The following is a 14,740-nucleotide window of genomic DNA, read 5'->3' on the forward strand; positions in this document are numbered from 1 at the left end:
TCTATATGTCAATATGCAGCAGCAACATCTGAATAAATTGCAACTCTTGCAAAATACCGCAGCCAGACTTATAACATGCATACCTAAGTTTAAGTATGTACAAGCAAAAGTTGAAAGCTCCACTGGCTTCTGAGTAAGCAGTGTATTAGTTTTAAAGCTCTTTACACTGCCTTCAAGATGCTACAGGACTGTGGCCCATGTCTTCTCAGACAAAGCTTCAGATGGTACACTCCTGATAGAGCCCTTCGTTCCTTGGGAATGAAGACGGTAGTAGTCCCTAAATTTAAGTAAGCTACCTGGGGCCGCAGAAGCTTTGTCATCTGCACAGCCTAGGCCTCCAATCAACTTCATTTTCACATTTGATCTTCTCCGGATTTTAGCTCTTTAGGAAAGCACTGAAAACATGGCTTTTTAACAACTAGGCCAATCTTAGCCATATCCTGCATTCTGCCTGTAGATGTATGGAGCCACGACACCCTTGGGTAAACCGTTGCACTTTATAAGTTCATTTAACATAACATAACCCAAAACCACGTCACAAAGACACAACCTTTGCAGTTTGGGACTTTTCTTGACAAATAATTGTTTCCAATGGGATCCAGTGTAAGAGTAGAGAGCTCCCGAATCCAGAGATTTGGTAAATGAAAGTTTAGAACCAAAATTAAGACATTATTTTGAGGTGATTCATTATATTTGTTCTTCAAATGTTTTGTGCTTCTCAAGATGTACACAACCAAGAACCCGCGGTACCCAGCTCATGAATGCCACCCTTAGTCGCTCCTGGATATTGTGTCAATAGGGCACTGCCCGCTGGAATTTCTGAGCCCATACTTAAAACTGCAAGTCCCAGAATGCAACGTGACTTTGGCTCAAACGCCAACACTAACTGAGGGTGCTCTGTAGCACCTTGCACGAGACGAATATGCCAATTACTCATAAATCCATAACATAAAACATCACACATCTGCAGAATTAATTCTACAACGTCGTCTAAAAAATACGCAGATTTTTGAAGAATCTAGAAAAGACTGCTGCGGTCAAATTAGATAGCCAGGTTTGCAAACCAGAAATAGTTACGTTAAAATCACAACAGTCAAGTGTAGGTAGGCAGGATAGATTAGAAAACATAATAAACCTCACTCAAACGATTTGCAAGAAGAATCAGAAAAATAAACCCCTGACGTTTAGAACAGAAATCTCCGGCCACAATACATATGCACGCTACACAAATGCAAACTTGTATCATCTTATTGGGAAACGAGCTTTATTAGCCTCTCATATTAAAAAACGCACAAAACAGCCTCTCATAACAATAACGCACAAAACAGCCTCTCATAATAATAACGCACAAAACACGCCTCTGCTCAGTCACATGTATAATTGTTTTACTTACCCTTTGAAGTAAACATGTTTTTACGGATTTAGTTCCCGTGTTACTGCGCGCAATACACTCGTGACAGGTAGAGAGAGGCAGAAGGGTGCGACGATCACTCAATCGGTGAAATCAGCAGGTTAGGCAAAGTTACATTCCATAGAGTTCAAATGAAGTTAAAGTTTGGATTATTATTGCCATAACAACAGTAACTCGATCCTCTCTACGCTGCAGGTAGGTTGAATTTAATAAAGCAGGCCTGTGAGCTGTAGTCTTGCTGTAACTCCGCCCCTCCTCGTGTTATTTACATACCGCAGACTTTACTACCCAGACTGCACCGTTCGTAGAACAGCTAGGAACGCGGGGTTTCAACTGTGCCCAGTTGCTGCGAATTGCGGACGTTATTTCTGCCCCCTTCGAGAAACACTGACGGGCCTTGGCAGAGCCAATAGATCCGGCTTTGACAAGTTGGCGCTATGGTTAAGAGTAATTGTTATCTTTTGTTCTAAGCCTACCCCATAAAAATAGAACTATGAGAAAAGAAAACATGCTGCTGGTATAGGTGTTTCTTATCAGGGAGTAGTAGCAGTTAGGTTTGCAAACTGTTTTAGTTTTAATGGACAACAAAGGAAGATATAACTCTTACTGGTGCACTGCAAGGGCACTCTTCACTTCGAATTACTTTTACCTAAAGCCATTGAATAATCACTCAAAAATGGCTTTTTTTTTAAAAGGATAAAAAATGAAATGGAGATGTATTGGCGAAATAATGTATTTTCCTGGTAATCTCGGCACTGCATGGGTTTAAAAAAAAAAACCTCTCTCTCTCTCTCTCTCTCTCATATACATTACGGAGTGGCGGTTTCCACTCTGTAGTTATAGTTAGGGTTACCAGAGACAGAAATTCCTTGGATCGTTGCCCCTTAATAACTTTGCGCCTGTTTGACAAAACTCCATGAAACTTTCTACATTGGCAGAGGATGCTAAATTTTGCGGCGATTGGTCAAAAAGGTGCAAAGAAAGGGGGAGTCCCATAAAGCGTTTTGTCCCTAATACATTTTTCATAAACTTTTTATATTGGACGTAGCAACCAGTCGGCTAGTCGGATTTGTGTCAAATTTGGCAGGATTATAGAGTATGGTGTGCAGATGTTCCTTTTTGGGGTTAGAGGTAAGGTGGGCAAGTTTCTTTTAAGTTATAAGAGCGTACATCTTAGTGTATCTGTTGTCATTGTAATTTTGAGGTGATTTTGTCAATCTACCATGGTATATGCCAATAACAAGGCATTATATGATTTTCCAATGACTACCTTTACAAAATTGAAAGGCAGGCATGTGGCGTTGGTGCATTTTGGCTGTGTTCTGGGTTGGGGCATAAAATATAAGTAAGTAGTAGGTGTTTATTATTTTTCCCTACCTGTTATCGCATAATTTAAGTGGCAGTAGGTTGGGAACTATAATTATAATGTTTTATACGTTTAAAAAAAATATTACAGAGGTACAAAAAAATTCTAAAAAATTAAATGTTTAAAAATTTTAAACAGCACTTTCATGCACTATATTTTACTAATATGGTTTACCGTAGTGTATTGTATAATGTTTACATATTAAACAAATAAATTACGGTAAAATACCGCAAAAGAAAAAAAAAAGAATAAAAGGTAAATTTGTTAACAAACAAACAGGTATTTGCTACCTCTTGGCACACTAAATTGTAAACTTAAAAAAAAATAGAAACATAAAAAATATTTCTATACCTATTAACACTTTAATAAAGTGGTAGAAATAGTGGTAGTAGGTAGAGAAAAAAATCAAAACCCTGTACTTCTACCTATCTATATAGAAGGCTGTTGGAAAGTGGGTTATTGGTAGGGGCAAATGTAGGTCTGCCACTGGCAATAAGGGCACTAGCACATGGTAGGACCCAGCATAGGTCTTAGAAAATTATTCCTATGCCCAACCCTTGGCAACGTGGCTGCAAGTAGACAGGCTTAACTTCAAAGACAGGTATGTAAAGCATTCAAAAACACAATTTCATTAAATAATTAAGACACAACACAAAATAAAAATCCATCTCCAATTTATAAACATAGGTAATATTTATATATTTTAAATAACACCAAAGCGAGAAAAAATCCACTGTAGGGAACCAGAGATATGAATTTTATAAAGATTAGTCACTTTCTAGTGCTTAGAAACCAACAGAGCCCCTTTTAGTCATTTCGTTTTCTCGGACAAGGGCACCTGTAGAAATTGTTCTGGAGAATCTCACCAAATGTGTTGTGCGACCTTCTCCAGCAGGCGGGGTCCAGTTAGAACTCCTTCCTGAAGTTCTGCTTGCGGGTCCCAAAGTATCCAACACACATTCCAAGGTTCTGGAATCTCCAAGAGGGTCCTTAACCCCTTCGACGCTCATGACGAGCTGGGCTCGTCATGAGGTAGCCTCCTCGCACGCTCATGACGAGCACAGCTCGTCATGTAAAGTGCGCTTTCGCAAAATCCAGCGTACGGGGGGGAATCATGCCGCACGCATGCGGTTAAAGGTGTGAAACTTCAATTCCTCAATCCTCTTCAACAAAAACCCTTACAAATCGACTGGTACCCCCGGCTGGGAATTCTTTGTGGGCATGTCCAGGTGAGCTCTGTTAACCTGTAGCTTGCAGGGAGTCCACCCTTTAGTCCTTTTGCAGCAATGTAATCCACAGGGCTGCAGTTTCAGTTGGTGCAGTCTTCAGAGGTCAGGCCTTAGAAATCTTTGCACAGCAAAACATCTCAGCAGGGCACTTCTTGCTTCAGTAAGTTTCAAGCAGCAGATCTGGAGGGCTCTGCCCCTCTCAGATACTTATTCAAAGTTCTCTGTGTCAAGCATGAGCAATGACCTGACCAATGATAGCAGGGTAACTCCTCAAGACGATGACCACCACCTGTAGACCATGTTTCCATAGACTCTCCCACTACCATCTGCACATACCTTCCTTAAGCCTAGCCCTGACTCTGGGTCGAAAGTGTGAAAGTGTAACTGACACCCAGGCCTTCCTTCTGCCTTTGAAGAGCATGGTTTACGACGCCACCCCCTAGCCTGGCATTCCTATGGAACAGCATACTGCCTTCCCAGCAGAGCTGGTAACCACAGGGGCTCTTTATCACCTCTTCAAAGCCGCCTGGCTAATCCACTTAACTCTGACCAATCGGGGCAGACCACAGGAAGGCTGAATTTGGACTTACAAACAAGAAAGTCTTATAACTTCTTGTATGTACACTTTAGGAGAAATTCAACAATATGATATTGTTGGATTTACTACGACCATTCTGGGAAGTCTTTGAATGGCCAGTCTAGTCTTCTTCTATCAATAGGTATTAATCAATAACTTCCTACCATGTTAACCTATGTAACAAGGGATTTGCAATGGAAAAAATAACTTGGGCCATTTTTCCAACACCAGGACTTACAAAAACATATTTTATAAGTACTTGCCTTATATCTACAGGAACCCCACCCCATGTGCAACTAGGGGGGACTTTAGGGGTTCTGAATTCGTAGAAATATTGCAGATTCTGTTATGTTATGTTATGTTATGTTATCGGTATTTGTTGTGCGCACAGCTGCTCCAGCGAAGGAGCGTCCTGGCGCAATTGCAAGGTAGGACATAGCATAACAGGGAACAAAACAAAGCAAACAGCTAAAAAGAATAACTAAAACAAGAATGTTTTAATTGCTTTTCGAAAGAGCATAAGATCCTCCAACAGGCGAATTTCAACCGGGAGGGAATTCCAGAGGGTTGCCGCTTTAACACCGAAAGAACGTCCACCAGCACGACATAGCCTGAATCTAGGAACCACGGCGAGAGCCTGGCCCTGGGAACGCAGAGCGCATGTGGGAACATAAAAAGACAGGAAGTTAGACATGATCTGGGGACCTATTCCCTTCAGAATTTTAAAGGTCAGACAAAGGACCTTAAAATGGATTCGCTTCCTCACTGGAAGCCAATGCAAGGAGCGAAGAACATTTGAGACAGGGCAAAATCTAGGCAGGCCGACTATCGCTCTAGCCGCAGCATTTTGTACCCGTTGTAGGCGGGTAATTTCTGCCAGATTGGCCCCCACCAGGAGGGAGCTGGCGTAATCCAGGCGAGAGATGACAGTGGCCTGAATCACCAGCTGCCTGGTTGGGGCATCGAAGAATTTAAGGACAGGTCTTAAACCCCGAAGGAGGCCAAAACAGCAAGCTGCTGTTTTTTTGGTATGACCAACGAAAGTAAGACCAGCATCCAACCAGACTCCCAGATTTTTTAGTTCCGACACCGGAGTCGGAGTCGGTCCCAACTCTGACGGCCACCATTGGTCACCCCATAGTTCCACTCTCTTACCGACAATCATAATCTCTGTCTTGGTGGCATTAAGCTGGAGACAGTTCGCCGTCAACGAGCTGGCCACCGCCTTCAGTCCATTCTGAAACCTGGGGGCATCTTGTTCCGCATCCCCGCTGAGAGTAACCGCCAGCTGAGTGTCGTCGGCATATGAGACCATAGTCAGGCCCCACTGCCTAGCGACCTCAGCCAGCGGTCTCACGTACAGGTTGAATAACGTGGGACTCAGCGAGGATCCCTGCGGAACCCCCATGGCCAGCGGCTGGAATTTGGACTTGAAGGGAGGGATGGCCACACAGAAAGAACGATTGTCGAGAAAGGAGCGGAACCACTGCAACGCCTGACCCCCAACGCCGATCTCCTCTAGCCGGTGCAATAGAATGCTGTGGGAGACCGTGTCAAAGGCGGCGCTGAGGTCTAATAGTACCAGCGTCGCCGTCTGACCAGCATCCAACACCGCTCGTAGATGCTCTACCATCACAAGGAGGGCAGTTTCCGTGCTGTGCCCAGCACGGAAACCATTCTGCGTGGGGTCCAGGACATTAGTCCGGACAAGATGTTCTGACAGGGCCAGGTTGACGTGGGCCTCCACTATCTTCGCCGGCCAGGGTAACAATGAAATGGGGCGGTAACTATCAGGTTTCGAGGGGTCCAACATAGGCTTCTTAATGATAGGAGAAACCACCGCCTGCTTCCATTTAGTTGGAACCACACCTGAGTCCAGTGAGAGATTAACTAGGGAACATACTACAGAGCGTCCCACAAAGGCCCGTTCTCTGAAAAGAGCGGGTCTTACTGGATCCGACGGAGAGCCAGATTTAACCTGCGAAGCAAGTTTGTTAAACCCCTCCAGAAGTAGTGGGGGAAAAGAATGCAGGGTTAGGTGACTTAGAGCCCCATCTAGGACTCCCAGGCCAGTCCCCGTACTAGGGAAGGCCCGGTAAATAGCCTGGACCTTTCCCAAGAAGAAAGAGGCCAGGGACTCACAGTGGGAGATAGACCCCACAGCCACAGGGGAAGTCCTCTTCGCCAAGAGATCTTTCACGGCCTTGAATATGGTCTTAGACGGGTTTAAGCTGTTACGAAATTCAGCGGCGTAGAATGCCGCACGGGCTCGACAGATGGCCCGGTGGTAGATCTTGACGGAGGCAACATATGCGGCTTTCAAATCAGCCCCATAAGACTTCAGCCATGCTCTTTCCGCCCGTCTACAAGTACCCTTCAAGGCACGTAGTGCACTATCATACCAGGGACTCGACTCTCTCCTTTTACTGTGCTCCTAGCATCAAAGTCGAATTTGAGAAGCACTTTACCACAATGTGAGGAGTGAAATGTGAAATTTCACCTTACCCAGGCATATAAAAACTCATTTTTTATAAGGGTGTACCTTATAGATAACTGACCCCTCACCCCTGGGATACCTAGGGGAGACCCTGGGGGTCCCTAATATGCCAAAACCATTGTAGGATATCCATTTTTAAGTGCCCCTACCACCAAAGTCGAGTTTGGGCACAATTTACTTTTTAAAAGCAGTCCTGGCACCCAGGGCTGTTTTTAAACTGACCTCAGGCTTCAGCAGGGCACACATGCAAGTACAAAATAAAGCTGCTGGCCTCTCAACTGCCATGCCCCAGGGTTTTGGGGACTTCTAGGTAGTTTCAACCCCCTGCCCTATTATATACTAGGGATTTATGGGGTAGGTCATACCAATAACAGGGGTACCCCACCATACCACAGTGTACCCTAGTGTATGTTGGGTGTTTTAACTGTATTCTAATGTGTTCCCTTCAGCTTAGCACTGGCCCTGGGCCTGGTTAGGCAGAGCCCAGGGTCAGTCAAAATCAGTTACCACCAGCATCATTCAGCAAAAATGTGGCGGTGCCCAGGGCACAGGATGACTTTGCAACCAAAGGCCATAACCCAAAATACAACCAAAATGTGGGGAAAAGAATATGCTCCCTTCCCATTGGCATGTACCACGGTATACTGGAAAAGTACTGCGGTATACTGTGGCACAATGTATCACTTACACCCAGATTAATTATTTTATTGCGTTACCTATGCGTCACGCATGGTGTCGCATGGCCAACGCATTACTTAAGAGAGATTCACAAAGCAACACACGGCCACAATGCATGGCCCTGTCATGGTTGGCAAATCTGGATAAACACAAGGCAGCGCAAATCTCTGTATTGCGTTACTTTTCACACCATATTCTACATTTCTACCTAATTTCATCTACATCCGTATACAACTCCTTTCTATGCCACTCCACTCTGCGCTGTTCCACTATACACAACTTCAGTGCACACAGCTGCATTCTACGCCACACCACTCTACACCACTCCACTCTACGCCTCAACACTATACACTATTCCACTCTCAGCCAATATAATGTATGCCACTCTACTCTATGCCTGTTCATTCTACGCCACTACACTCTATGCTATTCCACTGAACACACCTTCACTGTACGCCACTCCACTATATGGTATTCCACTCTATCACACTCCAGTATATGCCACTTAACTGTTTGCCACTCCACTATACACCACTCTGCTCTACGGTATTCCACTGTACACCACTACAGTGTACAACACTCCACTCTCACCACTCCACTCAATGTCACTTCACTGTACATCACTCCACTCTATGTTACTCCACTCTATGCCTCTCCCCTGCATAGTATTCCACTCTTCCTTCTTCCGCTTTATACTACTCCAGTCTGCACCACTCCATTGTATGCCACTCCAGTATACACTTTTCTACTCTACAACTCTCCACTGTGCAGCCACTCCTATCTATACTATTCCACTGTATGCCACTCCACTGTAGCACACTCCACGGTACGCCTTCCTCTGTACACCACTCTACTGTGCGCTACTCCACTATACTCTATTCCACTCTACAACAATGCACTGTGCAGCCACTCCTATCTATACTATTCCACTGTATGCCACTCCACTGTACATCTTCCCCCGTATGCCATTCCGCTGGACGCTTTTCCATTGTATGCCACTTCAGTATATGCCACTGCAGATTAAAATACTCCACTCTATGCTATTCCATTTTACACTATTCCATCCTCCCCTTCTCTACTATATGCCACTTCAGTCTCCACCTGTACTCTGTATGCCACTCCACTGTACACTACTCCACTCTACGCTATTCCATTGTACACCACTCTTCTGTACTAAATCTAATCTATTCCACTATACGCCACTCCACTATACACTATTACAGTGTATGAAATTCCACTCTCTGCCACTCCCATGTATGTTATTCCACTCTACCCCACTCGACTGTACAGCACAGCAGTCTATGCTACTCTACGCTATTACACTGTACACAACTCCACTCTACGCATTCAACTGTATGTTATTCAACTCTACCCCACTCTACTGTACGCCATTTCAGTCTACACCACTCCACTGTACACCACTCCATTGTACACTTCTCCACTGTACGCTATACCACTCTACACCACCGCACTGAACGTCACTCCACTCTATGCTATTCCAGTGGATGCCACTACACTCTACGACACTCCACTGTTTTCTATTCCACTGTATGCCACTCCAATGGATGGTATTCCACAGTACGCCACTCCAGTGAATGCCAATCCACTGTACACCACTCCATTCTATACTATTCCATTAGACAACACTCAACTCTGTGTCATTCCACTGTATTGTACTCCACTCTACCCCACTCCAGAGTACGCTACTGAACTATTTGCTATTTCACTCTATACCATTCCACTCTACGCCACTGCACTCTATGACAGTCTACTGTATGCTATTCCACAGTATGCCACTCCACTGTATGCTACTCCATTCTGCTCCAGTCCAGTGAACACCAGTCTGCTCTACCCCACAACATCGTATGCTATTCGATTGTATGGAGCTCCAGTGTACAACTCTCCACCGTATGCTATTCCACTGTATACAACTCCACTGTACGCCACTGCATTCTACGCCACTCCACTGTATGCCACTTAACTGTACTCTACTCCACTCTACACCACTCCAATGTATGCACTCTACTGTATACTATTCTATTCTTCCCCACTACACTGTACACCACTCCAGTCTGTTGCACTATACTGTATACTATTCCACTCTACCGCACTCCACTATACAACACTCCTGTGTGTGCTACTTCTGCATATGCCACTACACTACATCTTAAACCATGCTGTACGTAGGGGTCAAGAAGAGCACAATCCTTAAGAACCAATAGGATTTAAAGACTTGTAAGTCGCAATACAGAAACACACCAATCTAATTTAAATTTCTTGAGATCTTCCTTGTAAGACAGGATAACAGAACCGAAAGTTCATATCATAAATTTTCTTTATTTGAAGTTACGTCATGTAGATTCAACAAAAACAGCCGACACGAGTTTCGTCAGTACCATCAGTCGGTACAATGACTTTCTCAAGGCTTAACCGGCAGAAATGCCAAAAGCTGCGTCGAGGTCTTGTCTATATACAATTGTAGCGGAAAAAACAGGAACCTAACATGTGTATGGTGAGGATGAGTGCCAGAACATTAATTTTCAAAAGAAGGTAGAAGTTCCAGGTAGTGGTCTTGATAATATACAGACTTCACCCTAACCGTAATGTCGTAACACGATGTAAAGCTGGACAGGTGATCATCCACGCACTGTAATGTGTTTGGTGTCAAGAAAACGTTCAAAAAGTCCTCTCAGTAGAGCGCCGGACTAAAGTCCGGCGCTCTACTGAGAGGACTGTTTGCGGGCTCGTTACTATGCGGACCCTTCTGCCTAAATTGCAGCATCTAGAGACTTTGTGACAGCGCTTTGGTTCGCTGATACTTTGCGACCTGCGCTTTCACCATTGTGTATTCAAGTCCGTTACTTCACCTGACTCCGCTGTCCCTCTTAACGGGTGTCGGGGCTCTAATTTTATCTGTTTCTGGTTCACATACTGAACGTTTTCTTGACACCAAACACATTACAGTGCGTGGATGATCACCTGTCCAGCTTTACATCGTGTTACGACATTACGGTTAGGGTGAAGTCTGTATATTATCAAGACCACTACCTGGAACTTCTACCTTCTTTTGAAAATCAATGTTCTTGCACTCATCCTCACCATACACATGTTAGGTTACAGTTTTTTCCGCTACAATTTTATATAGACAAGACCTCGACGCAGCTTTCGGCCTTTCTGCCGGTTAAGCCTTGAGAAAGTCATTGTACCGACTGATGGTACTGACGAAACACGTGTTGGCTGTTTTTGTTGAATCTACATGACGTAACTTCAAATAAAGAAAATTTATGATATGAACTTTCGATTCTGTTATCCTGTCTTACAAGGAAGATCTCAAGAAATTTAAATTAGATTGGTATGTTTGTGTATTGTGACTTACAAGTCTTTAAATCCTATTGGTTCTTAAGGATTGTGCTCTTCTTGACCCCTACGTATAGCTATATTTTTGTCAGTCTTTGACTGGCATTAGTCACTTTTGGTAGTGAGTGACAGTGGTCTGTGCAGCACTCCGTCTCAAATTGAAGATTCCATTTTACATTGTAAACCCAGTACTACTATTTAATCCAAGAGAGGTAGTGTATGTGCGGTTTTTCCTTATGGGAAGCACCACTACCAATTTTTCTTGTTATTACATCTTAAACCCCTCTACGGCACTCCAGGTTATGCCACTCCTCTCTACACCACTCTATTCTATGCTATTCCATTGAACACCATTCCGCTGTATGCCACTCCACTTTATGCTACTCCACTGTCCGCTATTCCACTCTATGCCACTCCACTCCACCCTATTCCACTGTATTCCACTCCACTGTACAACACTGCAGTGTACACTATTCCACTCTATGCCACTCCCCTCTTCTAAACTTCTCTGCATGCTATTTCACTGTACAACATTACACTGTATGCTATTCCCCTGTATGCTACTCCACTGTACATTACTCCACTACATGCCACTACAGTGTGCACCTCTCCACTCTACACCACTCCACTGAACAATACTCTCTCCCACTCTATGTAGCTGCACTCTGTAAAACTCTACCACATTTATGGCACTCTACAACACTCTACTCCACCCTATCTCCATACACTCCACTGTCCAACTCTACACTCCACTCTGTGCCTGTACACTCAATTGTACAACTCTCTATTCCACAACAAAAAACCTTTGAATACTTTACGATACGGCACCCCCTCTACTAAACAAGATGCTACTCCAGTTTATAATTGTTTGCTAGACTCAACGCTATGCAACTACATTGTACCCCACTCCATTTTACTTTACAGCACACCTACACACTCTATTGTACTTTACTCCACACTATGCATGATACTCCACTAAACTATTCTACTCAAATCCACTACACAAGATTTTACCTCACTCTACCCCACTCTATAGCATTCTATGAAACTTTACTCCACTCTATACCCCTACACCCCACTGTTCAACACTGTGCTATACTGTATGTCACTGTACTACACTTTACTTCACTCTATATCGTTTTACGATACTGTAGTCCACTATATGACACTATATGTAACTCTTTATATGCCACGGCACCCACTTTACTCCACTGTACTCTGTGACACAGTACTCCACTCTACTCCACTACTCCACTGTATGCCATTCCACTCTATGCCATTCTTCTTTATACCACTCTATGCCAATTCACTCTAGTGCATTCTACAACACTGTACTATACTGTACACCACTCTAGAAATCTGTACTACACTTAATATAAATCTAATCTCCTGAAGTCTAGAAACACTTTCAATACTGTACAACATGCCACTGCACTGTATGGTACAAGACTGTACTGCCATTTAGAACACTTTACTCAAATGTATGCTACATCACTCCACTCTACTGCATTTCACACCACTATATTCTACTACTCGCCACTCTACTCTGACAGTTTACTGTACTCTATGCTACCCCACTCCATTGTGTTCCACTCCACTCTACTACTCATTATCTCACCCTATTCCACTGTATCATACTCCACTCTACGCCGCTCCACTGACTAAACCTAAACTCCACTCTTCAAGAATGTACTACATTCTATGCCTCTCTATAACATTTCACTTCACTCTATGCCCAACTACTGTACACCACTGCCGTACATTGTATGACACTCAATGAGACACCACTCCTCTCTATGACACGCCACTCCACTGTATGGCACACCGCTCCAATATAGGATATTCTCCTCCAGTGTACTGAGCGGCACTCCTCTCAATGATACTCCACTGTACGACACTCTAATCCACCCTACTCCAGTCTATGCCACTCCTCTCTCCAACACTGTACTCCACTCTGACAGTTTACAACACCCTGCTCTACTATACGACTTGCCACTCCTCTGTACAACATGCAGCTCCACGCTACGATACTCTACTCCACAATACGATACACCACTCCACTGTATAAGACTTTACACCACTGTACACAACCCACTGAACCATACTCCACTGCACTCTATTCCACTCTACAATACTCCTCTCTACAGCACTGCAATTAACGTTACCATAATAAATGACCTAAACACTACCATTTCAAACAATTTAAACAAAATAAAATCCATTGAAATTCAATGATAAAAACAAAGGTTGCGATTAGTTATAGTTAGGAAAACTTTATTTATTCTTTTTATACAACCCAACTTAAACTAGAAAACATTAGAAATTCTGAAGTTATAGTTACAACGTAAATGTATAATTTACACACCACCTTCAAATTACTATAAGTCCTGCAGCTCCATATCCAGTGTTGTCACCTCACTTGCCACACTACATTAACTATAACTCACACCTATCACTTATACCATGAAAAATCATAACATTCAAAATGACATCTCAAATTACATCATTTGAGAGAACACAGTACATGGTAGATTGGCGAGTTATAGTTAATGTAGTGTGGTGAGTGAGGTGACAACTCGGGGTACGGAGGTGCGCTACTTATAGTAATTTGAAAGTAGTATGTAAATTCAAAATTTAAGTTATAACTATAACTTTAGAATTTCCAATGCTTGTCTAGTTTAAGTTGAGCTTGTATAGACAGAATAAATAAAGTTTTCCTAACTATAACTTAGCCCCAATTTTTGTTTTTCTTTAAAAAAAATATATATACTCGTAACATATTAGTTTTTGTGAGTACGCAAGGTACTGTCATAGCAAAGATTCTTCTATACCAGACCTAAAACCTAGAAATGACAGCTAGGGCATTCCATTGAGCACAAGCACCCCACTCATGCCCCTGCATATGCAAGAAGACAGTTCTCATGATTAAAAGATGGAGATTTTTCTGCAATGTGCATTGAAAAGTTTATTCATACACTTTGAAGTTCAAAAGATGAAAGAGAGGAGTAGCAAGTTAATTATTGTGAGCTATACAAACCTATTTATAAAAACCTGAAATTGTCCAAGTCAGGTCTGAGATGTTCTGACAGACCTGGGTTATTTACGTGCACCACATATTTTTGTGAAACCTGTAGTTTATCTTTGCCAGTACTACAAATAAAAGTGATGCAAGTTAAATAGCGTGAACTGACTGACACTGAAGGACTTAACATAGGACAATTTAAAAGCTACAAGACCCCAGTTTGCATCAGTTCACACCCACATTATTTGTGCCACATGCAGGGCTCTCAAGTTTCTGAGGTGTATGCAGGAGTGACTCAGATTGCCCAGGATATTCTTCTTTGACTTCTAATACGTGTCGTTCCTGTTTATAGGTTTAAAACTACAAATTCTGAATGCAAAGAATATGGTTTAACTCTATTAGTTAGGGCATTCTCTGCAAACAGCACAACATGGAAACAGGAAGCGGCAGTTTACACGTCTCCCAGATTTCTTAGTAATCGGCTTTACAATCATGGAGAGGGTCCTTATGGGGCCCCCTCGTGGGCAGGAGTTCAGGTTGTGCTTCTGCAGACAGTGATTAAGGCACAACACATATTTTCAACTAGCTTTTCGAAAGACATCA

General features: G+C 43.2%; 1 protein-coding gene across 1 annotated transcript in view; it reads right to left on the reverse strand.

The window, feature by feature from the left end:
• Window positions 1-1,503, reverse strand: part of LOC144761925 (spermatogenesis-associated protein 7-like) — a 970,202-nt gene extending 968,699 nt beyond the window's left edge. Inside the window, exon 1 of the mRNA XM_078647121.1 lies at window positions 1,394-1,503. Within this exon, the coding sequence (XP_078503247.1) occupies window positions 1,394-1,409 (16 nt within the window). The 5' untranslated portion in view covers window positions 1,410-1,503. The remainder of the gene's footprint in view (window positions 1-1,393) is intronic.
• Between the last annotated feature and the right edge of the window lie 13,237 nt (window positions 1,504-14,740).

The sequence above is a fragment of the Lissotriton helveticus genome, chromosome 6 (assembly GCF_964261635.1).
Source record: "Lissotriton helveticus chromosome 6, aLisHel1.1, whole genome shotgun sequence".
Classification (NCBI taxonomy): domain Eukaryota; kingdom Metazoa; phylum Chordata; class Amphibia; order Caudata; family Salamandridae; genus Lissotriton; species Lissotriton helveticus.